The sequence below is a fragment of the Suricata suricatta genome, chromosome 4 (genome assembly GCF_006229205.1).
Source record: "Suricata suricatta isolate VVHF042 chromosome 4, meerkat_22Aug2017_6uvM2_HiC, whole genome shotgun sequence".
Classification (NCBI taxonomy): Eukaryota; Metazoa; Chordata; class Mammalia; order Carnivora; family Herpestidae; genus Suricata; species Suricata suricatta.
In genome coordinates, this window is record NC_043703.1 from 71154043 (window position 1) to 71172894 (window position 18852).

The 18852-nt window shown below is 41.5% G+C and overlaps 2 protein-coding genes across 6 annotated transcripts in view; one reads left to right on the plus strand and one right to left on the minus strand.

The window, feature by feature from the left end:
* Positions 1-3661, plus strand: part of FLT1 (fms related tyrosine kinase 1) — a 180084-nt gene extending 176423 nt beyond the window's left edge. Inside the window, exon 30 of one of the 2 annotated variants that reach the window (XM_029936905.1) lies at positions 603-3661. In XM_029936905.1, the coding sequence (XP_029792765.1) occupies positions 603-804 (202 nt within the window). In that variant the 3' untranslated portion in view covers positions 805-3661. The remainder of the gene's footprint in view (positions 1-602) is intronic. The other variant, XM_029936906.1, reaches the window with a different exon arrangement.
* A 5813-nt stretch (positions 3662-9474) lies between these two features.
* Positions 9475-18852, minus strand: part of PAN3 (poly(A) specific ribonuclease subunit PAN3) — a 130215-nt gene continuing 120837 nt past the window's right edge. For all 4 annotated transcript variants that reach the window (XM_029936910.1, XM_029936908.1, XM_029936907.1 and 1 more), the window contains 2 exons: positions 14795-14933; positions 9475-12446 (listed from right to left, as the gene is read on the minus strand). In XM_029936910.1, coding sequence (XP_029792770.1) covers positions 12306-12446; positions 14795-14933 — 280 coding nt within the window. In that variant the 3' untranslated portion in view covers positions 9475-12305. The remainder of the gene's footprint in view (positions 12447-14794; positions 14934-18852) is intronic.

An 18852-nucleotide genomic window follows, 5' to 3' on the forward strand; every position in this document is an offset into this window, starting at 1 on the left:
TGGGCAGTCCATGGCTCGTGGCCACCTGTCTCTGCCCACCTTCAACCACCGCCTTCTGCATGTGGCTGTGAGTCTCGATCAGCCCCTCTCCAAGGACACACGGGGCTGTGCTTAGGGCCTGCCTGGATCATTCAGACCCTCAGCTGAACCACCTCTTTCCCCATATGAGATAATATTCAGTCTCTTGCCATCTCAAGAGCTATTCACTCGATCATAAATCCAGGGATTTGGCGGGGGGTGGGGGGAGGGCATTTTTCAGCCTACCATGGCGGCTAACTGGCTTAAGAACAGGAGAGGGCTGTATGTGTCTTGGAGGTTATTTTCCACCTGAGATTATGGATTTGCAGCTCATCACACAGTCCCTCACCCACCCCCCATTCCCCACCCCTCCAGCCAGTGGAAGACCTCATTCTGCCAAGCGCCACCGAGCTGGGAGTGAGAACAAAGGGAATCTGACCGGGGATGGAGATACAATTCAATAACAGTCAACTCTAGAACAGCCATGAGCAAATGGCCCAACAGGAAAGAGTAGACAGACATGAGTGTTTGTTTCCAAGAAATCAATTTTGTACATTTGATTTTTTTTTTCTTTCTTTCTTCAGCTTGAGAGTAAGCAGTAAAAGTAAGGAGTCGGGGCTTTCCGACCTCACGCGGCCTCCCCTCTGCCATTCCAGGTGTGGGCGCATCAACAGCGGCCGGCGCAGGTTCACATACGACAACTCGGAGCTGGAGAAGGAGATTTCGTGCTGCTCTCCGCCCCCAGACTACAACTCGGTGGTCCTGTATTCCACCCCGCCTATCTAAAGTTTGACACGTAGCCTTATTTCTAGACCCACACGAGTATTTATACCCCCTGAAAACTAGCTTTTGCCAGCATGACATATACATAAATGTACACTTTGACCTTTCCACAGGAGCGAGCTGCCTGTTGTGATTTTTTAATAAGTGCTTCTTTTTTTTTTTTTTTGACTAACAAGAATGTAACCCCAGATAGAGTAATAGTGATAAGTAAAGAACACCACTGGTAAATCTTCACATTATTCAGTATGTTAGAGAAACTCTATTTCTAAGCCCAATGACTTAACCTGCTCCCACCCCACAAGACTGCAGAGCATTCGGTGACTCAGGAGATGCACTGATCACGTGAGGCAGCGTGGACTCCACGGGACCAGCCACCAGCACCCGGAACCAGGAGGCGACACACTGTAAGCCGGCCTATGCAATGTCTCTAGGGTCCTCTAGCAGATGCAACTTCCGTGGAAGACAGAGAAGGAAGGAAGGCAGAAGGGAAGAAGAGAGCAAACAGGACAAAGCACTGGAGAGAATCTGCACCGTCCCGTATGGGAAGGGAGGAGGTGAGGGCTCAGCCATGGCACTGCGATGGCTTCCAGACCCCGACCAAACCCGGGCCACCCTGGCAACCCAGCTGGGGAACAGACAGGACAGATGAGGGGACCGTTTCTGGATCCAGCAGCCAAGTAAAAGATAAATCTTTTTTTTTTTTTTTGCAACTACAAAACAAATTTGAAAACGTTAGTTAGCTATGGGACTGGATATGTGCCCCTTCCCATATATGGCACATTTTAAAACTTCTAGCACTGAGCGTGGCACTCAGATCTGAGCCTGGACTGCAGGCCCCTCTAGCAAATACAATGAAAGCTCACCCTGAGTTCGGGGTGATGGCCTCGCCCTTAGCAGATCGCTCAGAGTCAGCTCATTAGAATGTGTTTGGTCTGTTAGAGTTACCTATTGGGCTTTAAGCCACATTTAAAAATATATTGTCAGATTCTATTTTGAGTATTAATATATAATCAAGACACTTCACTATTTTTTACATTAACCTGTTTTGTCCAGTTAGTTATAAAAGGAAGCTGAGAAGGATGTAAATGAGTCTTGTGGACAGTTTCCTCTATGCCAAAACCAGGATAGATGGAGCAAAGGCAGGATGAGCACAGTGGAAAAAACCCATCTCTTTACCACCCAAACCAACTCACTGGAACAGTTGGGTCCAAAGGAGAGGAAGCCAATCATGTTTCCTTTTTAACGGGGATTCTACGATCTCATGCTGGTCTACTGGAATGATGTAAGAGTGTTGGCCAATGTTTATTAAGCACTTTATGCTCCTGGAGAAAAATGGCGATATGTAATTTATGCAAGATACTTTTAGAATTGGGACTCAGGATATTAGTTGTTGAGCCATCAATAGCAGACAAAAGCCTCTTTTCGTCTGCTATGGACCTGCCTTGGGTCTGGGAATGATGAAAGTAGGGAGACAGGGTACAAAAGGGTGCCTACTCTTTGGGGATCTAAAGACCCTGAATCTCTCAGCTGGCTCTGTCCTATGCTGTGTATTTAAGGCGTATGTACCTTGTAGAGCCGGTCAAAGCGGGACAGGCCACAGTGAATTGCTGCTTCTGGTAGAAAAGAGTATGCTTCCCTTTAGGCAAGTAACTTAACTCTAGAACCCGAAACATAATAGAAGAATCTTTACTTCCTTCCCTGTGTGTCACATTCCTGTGTCAAGGCTCTTAATATGAGGGGATGGGACAGTCCACACACCCCAAGGAAAGAAGCAGGTGGTCCAGTGGGGGCTCTGCTGGAGAAGCATCTGGCCAGCAGAGAAGTGAGGCATGCCTCTCCACCTCGAGCTCAGGCCAGACCAAATCATCCCAGGGCCAGAAGAGGGGCAAAGCTTTGTTCTTCCTCTTCTTCGCATGTACAAAAAGCACCTGTGACAGTTGGCGACAGTATCAGGTCACCAAAAGGAGGTTCATCAGGGAAAATAAAAGAAGACCTCAATCAGCTGTGCTGACTTTTCATATCAGATAAGGATCCAGCAATGAGGGAAAACAAAAACCTTAACTATACACACAGTATCTTGATTTCACGAACCTAATTCTTAATTGTTCAAAGGCCTTACTTAGTAATACCATCTTTCCAAAAGAAAAAAACCTTCAGACTTACATTAGTTCAGCTGCTTCAAAAATGTTCCCATCTAGAGTGTTAACACAGAAAGGAAAATGGAGGCTTGCAGTAACAAGTCCAGCCAGTTGCAGAGTTCTTGCCACAGACTGGTTCATTAACCGGCACCGAACATTCAATAGCACTGAAAATTAGAACACTAGTTAACCAATGATATTATTAGAACATTTGGCATTTGTGACAAAAATAGTTGGCAGTAACAAGGAAAGCAACATTTCCTTTCAGGATCTGTGAGATCATGTATGTGTAACAGTGTGGGTGGAATGGGACTGAAACCATATGGAAGTCTGTATCTAGTTAAGTTGAAGAAGTGATGCTCAGACCTTTGTGTTAGCCCATGGAACAAATCTGTCCAAACCCTGAAAAATGTTGTGTAGGTCTTCTAGCTGTGCCTTGTTTCCCAGCCTATAAAGAGGGTCAAACATGAACAGACACTTGCCAGCCCCTTTGAATTGTGAAAGGAGTGTGTCTTTGGCAGTGGTAGTAACTATATGTGTATATACGTTGTGTGTGTGTTGTGCGTGACTATTTAAGGAAACTGGAATTTTACTTTTATACAGACCAAGAATATATGCTGCAGATATAAAGTAAGACTTAATTTGGTCCTACATCTCTAGTCACTATGAATGTATTTTGTATGCTATCTTCATATAATAAAATTAACTTCTAAAAACATCTACCTGTTTTCTCCAATGTGCTTCTATGTGAAAAAAGGGGGTCACAGGTTTTTCCTTGGGGGTGGACAGCTGGTGTCCTGGGGGAGCTCATTAAATACCAGTTGTGAAACACAGCCAAAGAAAAATCCAGCAAGCCCTCTGAAGAGAGGGGCAGGGTTTTCTCCCAGCACCACAAGACGCCGCTCTGAACCATCAGGGTGCTGTAACCCGTGAGCCACAGTCAACCCAGGCACATCGCCCAGAAAACACAACACTAATATGAACACAATTAGAAGTAAAATGCACAGACTGAGCAGAAGAGCTGGCTGCAGATGGAAGTACCCTCAATTAAAGAAGAGGCGGGTTTTCCCAAACACTGATTTGCAGCTTAGAAACAATTACCATAATTACAGGATGTGTGCACGCGCACGTCTGTGTGTGTGTACTAGAGGTTGCATGCAGGAAGCATACAAAATAATTTAGCCATTCAAGCGCCTCCGACACAAGAGCTTCTCTAAGAAAAGTACACTAGCCTTCTTCACTTTTGTAGATCACATCGTAGAAATAATTCGGATCACCACTAATAGAGTGACCTACAAATTGTCCTTGAGACGGGGCACACCATCAACGTCCTGGAAACATCATGAGGAAACTAGATCGGAGACATGGCCGTACGGGGACACAGATCTACTTTTTTTGGGACAAAGGCAAGAAAAAGGAAAAATGACCCTTTCCGGTAAATTTGTAGTTAACTGAAGAGGGCACGCAGCATTTTATCTTCGTGAATCTGAAATCTTTTAAAAATAGTGTTGGTTTTCATAACATAAGAGTAAAGTCACTCATTTAAGCACATGATTTGAAGAATGCTTGAGGAATTGGTGTCACGTCATAGTTTAGAAATTTTCTCATGACTCTGGAAACTTACAGGACTTTTGGGAATTGTTTTCTTCCCTTTCCTCCAGCAGGACTGCCCAGTAAGGTTTATTGGACTCCTCAGTGTTAAACATATTACCAGACTTTGAGGTTTCACAGGCCAGGAAATTTCACGAAAATATCCTGGATCCCAACACAGGGATGACTAACCTTCTATTTTTCTTAACTAAGGATATTTTAAGGGAGGGAAAAAAAAAAAACAACAAAAAACAACTAGATGCCACAAATATTCTATTTCTTGATCTGGGTGTGGTGAATAGGTGTGTTCACTTTGTGATAATCCATGGAACTATGTACTTACCTGCAAACTTGTATCTGTGTGCTATCCTTTGATAAAAGATTAAAAGAATAAACATTTAATGCCATAATTTTCATAAATGAACAATTTGAAAAAGAGTATGGGGTTAATCTCAGATGAAAATATATTAACTTCATGTGCCAGCAACTATTCTAAGTGCTTTAAGGAATAAACTCATTCAGTTTCCAAAGCAATCCAATGCCACTGGCACTACTAGTTATTCCCCCATCGGTGGGAAGACCGAAGTAATCCAAAGAGCACTGCAAAATCTCACAATCACGCGTACTCTGCCTTCCTTTCTGGATGGTCGATTCACAGCACGTCCTGGCACGCTTGGACTCCTGGTAGTCAGGGACTCCAGCAATTCACCACTCCCCCACCCCCCATCAGTCTGTCTCTTTCCCATCAGATCATACAAACATGCTTTTAATCCTCCCATGTTACAAAAACAAAAAACAAAACAAAGCAAAAAACTTTCATCCCTACTTTCCTCTCCAGCTACCACCCCGTTTCTTTATTCTTTACAGCAAAATTCCTTCATGTAATTAGTCTCCATTTCTGATTCCTCCCACTCAATGACTCTTAAACTCAAACTTCAGTGGCACACTCACTGAAACTGCTCTTGATAAGGTTATCAGTTACCCGAAAATTACCAAATTCCAATGGTCATTTTTCAGTCTCAGTTTTTCTGGACTCATCTACTTGAACTTTTTTTTTTTTTTTTTTTACATTTATTTATTTTTGAGAGACAGAGAGAGACAGATTGTGAGCAGGATAGGGGCAGAAAGAGAGGAACACAGAATCGGAAGCAGGCTCCAGGCTCTGAGCTGTCAGCACAGAGCCCAATCCAGGGCTTGAACCCACAAACTGTGAGATCATGACCTGAGCTGAAGTCAGATGCTCAACTGACTGAGCCACCCAGGTACCCCTACCTGACCCTCATTCTGGAAAAAATCTGTTTTACTTTGATTCCAGGACATCACATCTTTTTCTTCTGATTTCACTGGTCATTCCCACCCCTCCTAACTAGTTTTCTCTCTTCTCTGACCTTTGAGCACTGTTCTAATTACTGCTCCTGGACCTCTTCTCCTCTCTGGCTATGCTAACTCCCTTTATGATCTCAACCAATCTCAGGGCTTGAAATGACATCTATATAATGACTTGCAAACTGCTTGTACAAAGCAGACTTCTCCCCCAGACTCCAAACTTACTTGTATGCACATGTTAAACTGAACGTATCTTGATGCTGTGGCAATCTGTATTTTCCAAAAATAGTGGCGACCAGATCTCCCATCCCACATGACCTCAGGCAACATGCTCTTGCCACTTCCCCATCAAATTCTCCCCTAGAATCAGAGATGCCTTTGTGACTCACTTGCAATCAACAGAATGTGGCAGAAGAAGGGACACCTCGTGACCGCAAGGCCAGGCCAGAAGAGATCATGCCATGCCCTTTCCATCATAGTCTCCTGGGACGCTCATTCTCCAAAAGCTCCCGCTGGAGACCCAGTTGCCACGATTGGAGAAGCCTGAACCACATGGTGGGCCCATGTGTCGGTACTTCCAAGGACAGTCCCCACCAGAGCCCAGCCTTGAAGTCATTCAGTCTGGGTGCCAGATCACAAGGACTTCAGCCCCCAACCACTGAAATTTTCCCAGCAGAGGCCCCAAATAGAACAGAATAGAGATAAGCCATCCCAGCTGTGCCCTGTCCAAATTACTAACCCACAGAATTCCTGAGAATAATAAAACAGTTGTTGTGTTATGCCATTAGGTCTGGAGTCATTCGTTACAAAACAGCACATAACCACAACAAACGTGTAGTAAACATCTTAAAGTGAACAGGTCAGACCAAACTCCCAATTGTCTTTCCTGGCTTCCCCAACATTCTTGCCCACCCTCCCAAAAAAAAACCCATTTGTTTCTAGAACGCTCTCAATTTAGTAGAATCCTCGATCCTGTTAGCAGAGGGTCAAGATCTGGACAGTGATTCGGACTTCTTTTCTCACTCCATATCCAATAATTGAGATATCCTTTTGGCTCAATCTTTAAAATCTATTAGAATCAGGGGCACGTGGGTGGCTCAGTCAGTTAAGTATCACGCTCTAGATTTCAGCCCAGGTTATGATCTCAATTTGTGAGATCGAGCCCCATGTCAAGCTCTGCGCAGACAGCATGGAGCCTGCTTGGGATTCTCAGTCTCCCTCTCTCTCTGCTCCGCTGTCTCAAAATAAATAAGTAAAGAATAAAATAAAATAGGGGCGCCTGGTTGGCTCAGTTAAGTGGCTGACTTCGGCGCAGGTCATGATCTTGCAGTTTGTGAGTCTGAGCCCTGTGTGGGCTCTGTGCTGACAGCTCAGAGCCTAGAGCCTGTTTTAGATTGTGTCCACACATCCCCCACTCCCCACCCCCACCCCGCTTGAGCTCTCTCTCAGAAAATAAGCAAACATTAAAAAAATAATCAAATTAAAATTAAATATATTCAGAATCCAATCACTTGGCACTACCTCTACCACCCGGTCCAAATCGCCATCATCTTTTGCTTGAAATATTGCAAGAGCTTCCTAACTGGTAACCAAGGTGATCCTTTTAATTGTACCAGGTTAGTCCTCACAATCTTCCTGCTTCTTCTTTCAAGGTGAGTAACCACCACAATGGTCCTAAATGTTCTACGAAGCACTACCCCCCTTCCCCATTACCTTTCTGATTTCACTTTCTACTTAGTCTGCTCCAATCACACTGGCCCCTTGCCATTCCTCAGATATGCCCAGGACATCCTTGGACCTGGCATTCTTCTCCCTTCCACATCTACATGGCTGGCTCCAGTACCTCCAACCCTTGCTCAAATACCACCTTCTCAACTACTACCCGGATCATCCCATGTGAAATTCTAGCACCATCCCCGTACTCCCCACATCTAGAGTTGCAAGACTAAACACAGGATAACCAAATAGATCTGAATCTCACATAAACAATTTTTAAAGACAAGTATGTTCCATGTTAATATTTGAGACATATGTTAATGCTAAGAAATTATCCATTGTTTATCTGAAACTCGAATTCAGCTATGTGTTCTGTATTTATTGTGCTGAATCTGGCAACCCTACCCACCTCCTTTACCCTACTTTACTTTTTCTCCATAGCCATTATGACCTCTTAACATGCTATCTACACGGTCTTCTTCCTGCTAGAATGGAAGCTGCATGAAAGGTTCGTCTGCTGCGGTTGCAGTTGCTCGGTTGGTTCCCCTAGAGCAATGCCTGACCTAGAACAGGTATTCAGGAAATGCTGAATGAATGAGCGAACCCAGTTCACCCATTGCACCGAGCAGTGTGTCGGCACCTGGTACAGGCAGTGGTTTCTTGCCCACTATGCATACTGAGCTTGATGTGTTTTAAGGGCACGTGTTTTAAAGGCCTTTCTTCACTGCCCCTCTTCCCCCCAACTTGTACAGCAGGACATTTTCCAGATACATCCCTCACTGTGCAGCTGTTAAAGGTGGAGGGAAAACAACCGGTGTTCACCATGCAGAGCACAGAACATGAAAAACAACAGAGCCCCTTGATCCCCATTTAAGACTATAGCACTGGCCTAGCTTTCACGATATTTTGATGTTTGTTTTCTCTTAAGAAATTTAAATCTAAAAGATCCCCCAGAACATCCTCTTTTCTAGGCAGAGGAGTCTCCCTTCTTCCCCATGAATGTACAATGGTCATTTTGATTTGCCACCAAATCCACTGGTTTTTTTTTTTCAAGACCCTTCTCTACACTTATTCTTGCTCTTCTCTGTCTAAAAGCCAACTCCCCAGTTCCTTCAGATGAAAACAAACCCCCCTTCCTCTTTAAGCACCCCTGAATTAGGCCTCACATCCCTTATCACTTTGTTTTTCAACTTTTCATTTCAAATGTAGAGGAAATAACCGCAATAAATACTAGGTACTCAGATTCAACAAATGTTAACATTTTTGACATTTAAAAAAAAAATCTACCCTCGGGGTGCCTGGGTGGCTCAGTCAGTGAAGCACTGACTCAGGTCATCATCTCGCTATGCTACTCCTGAGTTCGAGCCACGCATCAGGCTCTGTGCTCAGCTGAGGCCTGGAGCCTGTTTCAGATTCTGTGTCTCCCTCTCTCTCTGCCCCTCCCTGATAGCGCTCTGCTCTTCTCTCTCTAAAATAAACAAATATTTAAAAAGTTAAAAATAAATAAAAAATTAAAAACCTTCCTTTACATCCTGAAGAATGCTTCTGGAGGACTTTGGGGGAGGGGCCCCCTTCACCTGGACAGTAAATTACATACGTTAGAGGCTAGCAATGCAGTATTCCTGTCCTTTCACATGAGTAAGTCTTCTTTCCTAAATTACACCACGAGCCACGTGGTATCTAGAAATGTTTGGGGAGAACTACATACTTCATAAATAACAAGCGCTCGTACCTGTGTTCTTAGCGCCCAGAACAGATCCAAGTGGGCACTTAGCAGACATTTGGTAAACGAGTGAGTAAATCTACCACCAACAATTCCTCCAAACACACAGGATATATTCAGCCTTTTAAATCCCAAACACAAGGCAAACATAATCTTGTTAAATGAACTGGCACCCGAAAAAAGGACAAACGTCTCTGTAATTCTTTATTAAAAATATTGCTGTACACATAGAGACTGAAAACAGGATTAAAGATGAATAACCCATATCGGGATCATGACATTAGAACATAACATACTGGTGCTTTCAGGGAAGTTGCTGACATCCAAACCACAGAACCAAGGTCAAAAGCAAAATACACAGGTACCCTCAAAAATATTTACAATGAAGTAAATACACTAACAGAATTTAAAATAGGTACAAAAAATGGAAATGACCAATGTTATATGATTTCAAGGGTTGTCCTTTCTGTGCTTTGAGCTGTCATAACAGGAAGGTGTGGGAAGTTTGTGTCCTCAGTTTGATTACTCTCAGGTGTTACAATCTTCCTATGAATTAAAAAGACTACCCTTCAGACAACCTCTTAAATGGAATTACGCTACAGAAAAGAGGGCTCCCCCAAAAAACACCTAAGCAGAACTAGTAAGAGTTCTACTGAAAACCATTCCCAATAAAAACTAAGTGAAAAATAAATATAAAACAAAGCTTAAAAAAATATGTATTACCTGACACCAACTGTTTTCTGGCCGACAATATTTACTCATGAAAACATATCAGCTGTCTACCTTTATATTCAAACCAAGTCCTGAGGTTACTAGGGGCTGAAGCAAACTAGCACTTAGGATACGAACATTCTTGGGTTTGTGATTTGAACCTGCCTTGCAGAGGGAAGTTTGCTGGTCGATACAGGATGAGAAATTCAAGCCCTATTTTACCCCTGCCCTTCCTTATTAGCTTTCACAAAACATTGGTCCACAAATTAAATTTTCAAAAAGTTCCCAGACCCCAAAACTAAAATAGATGATCCCCTTTCATTTTCAAAGAAAACAATATTGGAAAAAATCTCCAGCCCGCTTATAAATTAAGCATTTCATATTTCTTCTAGAATACAAGTAGTTCTTTTTTTTGTACAAAAGAATTACAATATGATTTGTCAAAAAACATATAAAAAGACAGCTGCTCTTCCTCAAATACATGAGCTAATGATAAAAGACTTTTGCATGTTAATGTCTCCAAGTTCTTGTTCCTTTCACATAAAAAAGAACCTCATGGTGGCAAATGTTAATTATCCTTTGAATATTGAACATTATGTTTTAAAATCCATCCAGATCAAATGCAATAATTGATTTTCTTTATAACTCAACAACTGATGCTACCAAACGTGGACTCAAACACACTTGTTAAAATGTGTAAAGCATGTCTTTAGTCTTCAAAGCTTTCAGGTGAAGAGAGGTGTTTTTTTTTCCTTTCTTGATGCAAATCTCAAGGCAGAGAAAATCATTTTAAAGCTTATAAAAAGTGGACAGAGAAATATTAAAAACTTCTCTGAAAACTACAAATATGTGTACTTGTTAAAATTGAAGACCGTAACAGCAGTTGCAAGTGCTTGGAAGTCTTCCCTGACCTTCTGAGTTTCCACATTTGCCTCATAGTTGCACGGCGAGCACCCAGTGCTAGTAAAACATTCAGTGCTGGGAAAGGAGATACAGTCTTCAAAACGGTTTTTGTTTTTTGTTTTTTTTTGTGAAAGAAAACTCCTATGTATTTGGCAGTCTTCGGTATCAAAGTATAGGTATCTCATTAACTAGAAATTCCATGAAACACCCAAGTTTGGTGACAACTGCATGTCCAAATATAAAGAAAGTTAAGAGGAGGACAATTCCAAGCTTCTGAGATTGACTTGTTAGGAATATCCCACAGAGTGCCGTTATTATGGAAAGCGCTAGGACTTTGGGCTAAGCAGTGACTGCAAAGGCACGGCAGACTGTTACCCTCCAGAGTCAGGCTGTGAAACTTCGGGAAGCTCTTGAGGCCAGACCACTGCTGTGTTTAGTGCATCTTCTGAACAGTGTCTCTGTGTCTGTATCCAGTGTAAAGTACCATAATAAAGCTGTGGTTCAAGGAACAGAACTTTATACAAAAAAGCGAACTGGAAATAATCTAAAACAATATGCTCCTGAACTTCAGGCCTTGAACACATTTTAATTTTTTTCTTTTAAAAAAAATTGGATAAATGTTATGTCTGACAAGCAGGGAAATACCTTTAAAAAAAAAAAAAAAGGCTCTGGTTGAATCTGGAGCCAAGAGCTCTATATGCCCTCTAAGCTCCCGTTCCGCCAATCCTTACTCAGAAAGGATTCAAATCTACGAAGCGGGGAAGTCGTGTCCAACAAGTCACTGATCTTTGTTCTTAAACAAAACAAAACAAAACAAAACCCCCAAAATCTCAATTCGAACTAACAGTGGGTGGCAGACAGAGCTTGCATACAACACTCTTACAAGAATTATGCACTAGACGGTACTTCTGTGAGATTATTTACCTGGTCCATTATGCTATTCAGGGCAACCCATCCCCCAAAGAGCAAATTCTGCAACCCTCGGTGACAAAAATGCTGCCCATCATTGTTTCCCAAAAATGTCCTTGCAAATAGTTTCCCTTAATAAGTATACAATGAGGCAAAAGTTCAAGGATCGGAAAAAAGTCTTTAAAAAATTAAAATTAGTGCATATACAAGTGGGGAAAAAAAAAAGCTGGAACACCATTCACCTAATGATGCTCCTTCATCTAAAATAAATTCTTCACAGATACGGCCCCGACGGCAGCCACAGCTCTCGGGTGAGTGAGGCCTTCCTCCTTTCAAGTAACAGTGTGCCCGACCGAAGGGCGGGCAGCTGCGCTCACCGCCTGCTTGCCCCCCAGATGTGACAGGAGAGGGTGAGGACAGTTCAGTGGAGTGCAGTGTGCTCTTGGCGCAGGTCCTCGGCCACGTCCAGCGTGCTGGTCCAGCAAATACTACAACTGGCCATTCGCCGCTGCGATCAGTTCCTGAAAAGTGTTCTCGAAGCAGCGCTTCAAGTCACTGTAGGTCACCACAAGCACACTCTTCTCGTCTCTGGAAATGAGGCTTATTTTCTCTGGCACACCAGCGTCTAACTGAAGCAGACGGAGACACAAGATATGAGGTTCATCCTAGGCAGAAGATAACCCACTTTATCTATTTTAGGGCAACTTTTGCCAACAATGATAAATTATTTTAAAAACTTCCGTCCTGTTCCCTTTTAGATACACATCAACATTTTACATCACTCACCAGTATGCACACTTTTCAACTCGGATGTTTTTTAAACATTCATACTTCATACTTGTTTGCATTATATTCCATCATTTAATTATTCCAATTGTTTTTTTTTTTTAAGTAAGCTCAACACCCAATGTGGGAAACAGTTTGAACTCATGACCGAGAGATCAAGAGTCACATGTTCTACCAACTGAGGCAGCCAGGTGCCCCAATACGTTCCAACTTTTCCGTGCGACGAATTCTAATGCAATGAGCACATTTATCTACTTAGTTTTTTTTCTTCAGAGGAATTACTTCCTTAGGAGAAATACTTTAAAAATATTAATAATGAATCAAAACATACAAATAATTTTATAGCTTAACACACAGAGCTAAACTGCTTTCCAAAGGGTACCAGAAACCACTGATTTATGAGTTGTACCAATTCACAAGCAACTCCATGTCAAATGCATACCTTGATATTTTTATTTACATTTTCTGATATTACCAAATGTTTTCATATACTACTTATATGATTTCCACTTGTATGAATGCCAGTTTATGATGTTTACGCACTTATCTGTCAAAATTTGGTAGTAACGTTTTAATGAGGCCTTTATAAAGCATTCATACTAATCCTTAGTCCATCAAATAACTTATTTTAGATTTTCACATTTTTTGGTTTGTTTTCAATGTACATTTTTCTTCTTTTTCATTAATTCATTCATTAAAATGTTTAAAATTTACTAATTCTGAACACTCAAACTTTCAAATCATTTTACTAGCTTGTCATAATTTCCACCAAAATATGCTATGTAAAATTTTAATTTTTATATCACCAATATGGCCATCCATGCTTTTTAATTTGTTACACTCTTTCCAAACTTAGAAAATTAACACACTTTCAGATTTAGGATAAATTTTATTTACTTGGTTATTGTATGAAGTCAAACAGAATTTTCAAGTTTTTAATTACCCTACTATTCATTAAATAATCTTCACATAAGAGTTCTGTCCACGCCTCATTGTCAGTGTTTACGCAGCACTACGTGGTTTTAATTACTGGTGCTCTGAGGCCAGGGGTACTATTTTCTAAAATCTGGGAGAATTACTCTCCACTCACTGCTTTCAAGAAAAATGTTTTCCCCCTAAGGGAAAGGGCAAATAAATATATATCACATTGGATTAGTTCAATGGTACATTTGTTTTGTCTTAAGGTAGATTATTGACAGTAGTCTTTTAAAGAGTTTTAAGGAAATTCAAACAAGGCAAAGCAGTGCTTAAAAACAAAAAGCACTCTCTCCCCGAAGAGTCAGCACACTGGACATGACCGAGGCTGCCCCAGGTGCAGTGGCAGCTTATTTCCTCCTCTGGTGCTTGTAATTTAGGGGCCGTTTAGACGAGGAATCGGCAAGGATGGCCAGATAGTAAATACAGTTCAGGGCCACATACAGTCTCTGTCACATATTCTTCTTGCTTTTGCTTTTTCTTTTTACAATCTTTTAAAAATGTAAAAAATATTTTTAACTTGCAGGCTCTACCAAAAAAAAACAAAAACCAAAAACCAGGCTGTCCAGCCCGTTTGCAGACCCCTGAGATTCAGATACAAACCTATATACAAAGACTAGTATTTACTTCTGGAGACCCGTTCTACACTCCATAATTCCAAGTGATTCATAAGGAAAATGCATTCCTTCCTTCCTCTGTGAATTGTATCTCTCCTAGCTCTTTCAGAAACAAAAGTTCGCCTCTAAAATGAATTTATGACGTATCTCCATCTACTCAGCTTATCTTATCACCTAACTGTCCTTTTAGAACACCAGGCCTGCTGTGCTTTCATTACTGCAATACCGGATCACTAGGCCCACAGTTAATAGTCAACAGTAACGTGTAGGGACATCCAACATGACTCACAATGACTCATGAGAAAGGAATCCAACTGTTAAAAAATAAATAAACATTAAATTTTTGTTTTTCCCACCCACTGCTTTCATGACATTTTATCATAATAAAAAGACCCCCAATGAAAAAATTCTGTAATTATTCATGTAGATGTTTAAAAAAGCCTGCCTAGTCTAGAAATTGTTATTAAGTAGATACACCTAATAATTATTAATAAAATGTCTTTTGGCTCTGTAGAATGCATCTATACATCTTAAGTCTCTTAGTATTTAGAGAAGACACAACTCTGCACTGTGATCTTAAAAATCTAGATACAAATTACCTTGTTAAGACAAGAAATGATATGACTGAGGTCAATCCAAGGGGCACCTGCTTCTGTCACCTGATGGAAGAGATGATCCCTAAAGAGTTTCAACAGGTAACGGTCTCCAGTCTCCGACCAGGTAGGATCCTTCTGAAACCTGGGGAAGGTCATATTTACCTCAGTGACACATGCTGTGTGCCACATGGCTATGTTGATTCTTCAGACTCAGCAATAAAGTTTAATTTTATTGTTTTCTCTGATAAACAAGTACAGCTTGTGTCTGTGTGTGTAGTGTAGTGGAAGCTAAAAAAACTTCCCTTTTTCAAATTTTATGTGCCAAATGTCAAATGTTTAAAAAATAATTCCATGGGGCCCAAGGGTGGCTTAGTCAGTTAAGACTCTAACTCTTGATCTCGCCTCAGATCTTGATCTCATAGTTCCTGAGACCGAGCCCCATGTTGGGCTCCGTGCTGACAGGAGGGAGCCTTCTTGGGATTCTCTCCTTCTCTCTCTCTGCCCCTCCCTGAGTTGGATGCATGCACATGCACATGCTCTCTCTCAAAATAAATAAATAAACTTAAAAAAAAATTAATTTCATGTAACATGAAAGTATATGAAATTCAGTTTTTAATTCTTAATGGTAATCAACTCTTACAGGCTCCTATTTTATAATCACTTCCTTATTTAAGCTCCTAACATTAGATAAAATGGAGGGAAAAGAAAATGTCTTTAAAAATCTTTAGAAATATGTTGAAAGAGATTCCTTCCCTCTTCTTGCCTTCAGGATACAGAGTAGAGAGAGATGATCAGATATGTCTTCCACTTCACTGGTAGCATAAATAGAAAATGTTTAGGGAAACAAAAGGCAGGTAGATTTCGGTGTCCTGGCATCAGGAGCAGATGTGAGACCACACTGCAAAGAACTAGAGAGCAGACCAGATGGTCCGTGAGTTTCCAGTGACCGCTGGAACTTATGGTCTAGTGAGGAAAACAGATGTTCAAAAAACCAAAACAAAAGTTTTAAGTGCACATTTTGATTATGCCATTAAGAAAAAGGGAAATGGTACAGAACAGAAACGTGAACTCGTCCAGGCAGACAAGGAAGGCTCTCCCAAGGATGCAATGGACGCCGTTCCCAGGACTCCCTCGTCAGAGGCACTGGTATCTGTGAGGACAGAGCATGCAGCACTTCAGACCCTTAGAGCTCGGTGGGGCCAGATGGGCTTGGCGGGAGGACAACAGAGAGGCCAGGAGAGGGACAGAGTAAGCGCAAGGAGGGGGAAGAGAAAAGTCAAGGGCAAAGAGGAATAGAAGGAAAGACCAGGGAGGAGAAAATTAAAAGAAAGAAAAAACATATATCTGAAGCAAAGATAAGAAGAGAGAGATCAGGCTACGCAGCCTTGGGTAAAAATCTAGGTGTTTTCTAAGAACGAGATGGAGGGGCACCTGGGTGGCTAAGTCAGTGAGGCATCCAATTCTTGCTTTCAGCTCAGATCATAGTCTCATAGGTTGTGAGCTCGAGGCCTGCTTAGGGCTGCACACTGACAGCACAGAGCCTGCTTGCGATTCTCTCTCTCCCTCTGCCCCACACACTCTTTCTCTCTCTCCTCTTTCTCTCAAAATACATAAATAAACTTAAAAAAAAAAAAAAGATGGAAAGCCCACCACCTCTTTTAAACACAATCATGTAAGGGGAGCCTGGGTGGGTCAGTCAGTTGAGCGTCCCACTTCAGCTCAGGTCATGATCTCACAGTTCGTGGGTTCAAGCCCCATGTCGGGCTCTGGCTGATAGTTCAGAGTCTGGAGGCTGCTTTGGATTCTATGTCTCCCGCTCTCTCTGCTCCTCCCCTGCTTGCACTCTGTCTCTCTCTCAAAAATAAATAAACATTAAAAAAAATTTTTAAATAATAAACACAATCATATAAGTGTTTTTGCAAAGATCACTCCAGGGACTTTCCATTAAAATGCTAATTAAATACACTTATTTATCTCTGTTTCCTTTCAAAACCCCACCAAATTGGGAATGAATGTCTAATAAGGGACATAATAAACACACAAGGACAAAGTGATCATCAGAAGCAACAAAAGAAAAATCCACAAAAAACTGGAAGGTGAAAAACAGACCGGTAAGTGGTATAATGAGCTGACTTGAAGAAGGAAAGAAAGGGGGAGCCACAGACGTGAGCCAGCCCAGCGAGGCCCAGGCAGGGAAATCACAAGGTGCTACTCAAAGTGCAGGTATGGACGGATGCTAGAAACAGCAGAACTGATGAAAAATTCTACAAACAACAAATAGATAACCGCTCTCTCATCCCTGTCAGAAAAGGTACCAGAAATCTCTGTAGAGATGCCAGGAAGAGCAATGGACGGCAGGTAAGGCTTAGTCAGCACCGTCCTGCTACCTGGCCACCCAAAGCTCAACTATGGGTTTACGCTATGCATTTACACTACGGACAGGAGGCTGGAAGGTCATTTTCTGGACACTAACTTGACCAAGGGAAAGTCTGACATTTATGACTCTACCAAAAACAAACAAAAACTACACAAAAATTAATGACATCACACTGCTTTACCACACATTCTACAATCTCTGAAACCACAAGGAACTCATCGTTAGCTTTCTAGATGAAAAAGGTCATTTCTTTAAAAAGTTTATTTATTTAGCTTTTTAGAAATTTCCACACCCAATGTAGGGCTTGAACTTATAACCCCAAGATCAAGAGTCGCATACCCTTTTACTGAGCCAGCCAGGTGCCCCAAAAAGGTCATTTTTAACATAAACACACAGCCAAGGATCAGAAATCGGCTGGAGAACGGAATGAAACAAAGCAAACTCTTGTTCCCTATGAGATATTGCATGGAACAGAACAAAACTTAAAACAAAACCTAACCAAAATCTGTTGAGACTCCCGCCCAAACAAGAATTAGATGCTATAAGACAGAAACATTTAGAGAGGGGCGCCTGGGGGCCTCAGTCAGTTGAGCGTCCGACTTCAGCTCAGGTCATGATCTCACAGCTCATGAGTTCTAGCCCCGCATCAGGCTCACTGCTGCCAGCACAGAGCTGGCTTCCAATCCTCTGTACCTCCACTCTCTCTCTGCCCCTCGCCCTCAGTCGCGTGCGCACGCACTCTCACTCTCTCTCTCTCTCAAAAGTGAACATTTAAGAAAATAAACATTTAGAGGACAGAAAGTTCTTGAAAATTATAAATATGACAGCAGAAGCTTAAAAATTCAAAGAAGGATTAGGAAAAATCCTTTATTTTTAGACAAAAATAAGGTGAGATAATTACCTCAAAAGTAGAACAAAAAGATATACTGAAAACAGAAGAGAACATTAGAAAGTTAATGATGGTGTAATATCTGAGTAACAGGAATTCCAAAGAGAGAAGCTATCAAAGAAACAATGAGACAACTCCTCAGAACTGAAGGACACGAGTTTCCAAAATTAAAAGGGCCCATCCACCCTGCTGATTCATCAGAATGAATAAAAGCCCTACAATAAGGCATCTCACTGTGAATTCCTGAACATCAATAGAAAGAAGATCCTAAAAGCAAGAGGAAAGGGAAAGTTTGAAAAGAAAATAGCTTTGAATCTGGAAGTTAAAAGACAATGGAGCAATGCTTCAAATTCTGACAGAAACGATGATTTCTATAACTTAACTAGCTTCCAGAGATACTAGCTAACACAATCACTTCAGAGCAACTGAAACTATAGAAACCAGAAAGTAGGAAATGTAACTACAATTATTTGAAGATAAGACTTTGTATTTGGGAAACGCAAGAAATCCAGCGAAAAACTATACAAATACTAAGGCATCAGGGCACAAAAGTTACAGAAATCAACAAATTGCTTGTGTACTGATAATAGGCAATCTAAGACAAAGAATGGCTGGGGGTGGGGAGGGGATTCCCATTTACAATAGCAACAAGAAAACAAACCCAGTAAACCTAGCGTGCCACTACAATATAAAGAACAACGAAAGCACTGAAGGATAGTAATGTAGTTGTCAATGAATACGATGACATATAACATTATCTTAGTTAAGAAACTCAACATCTACAAACACAAATGC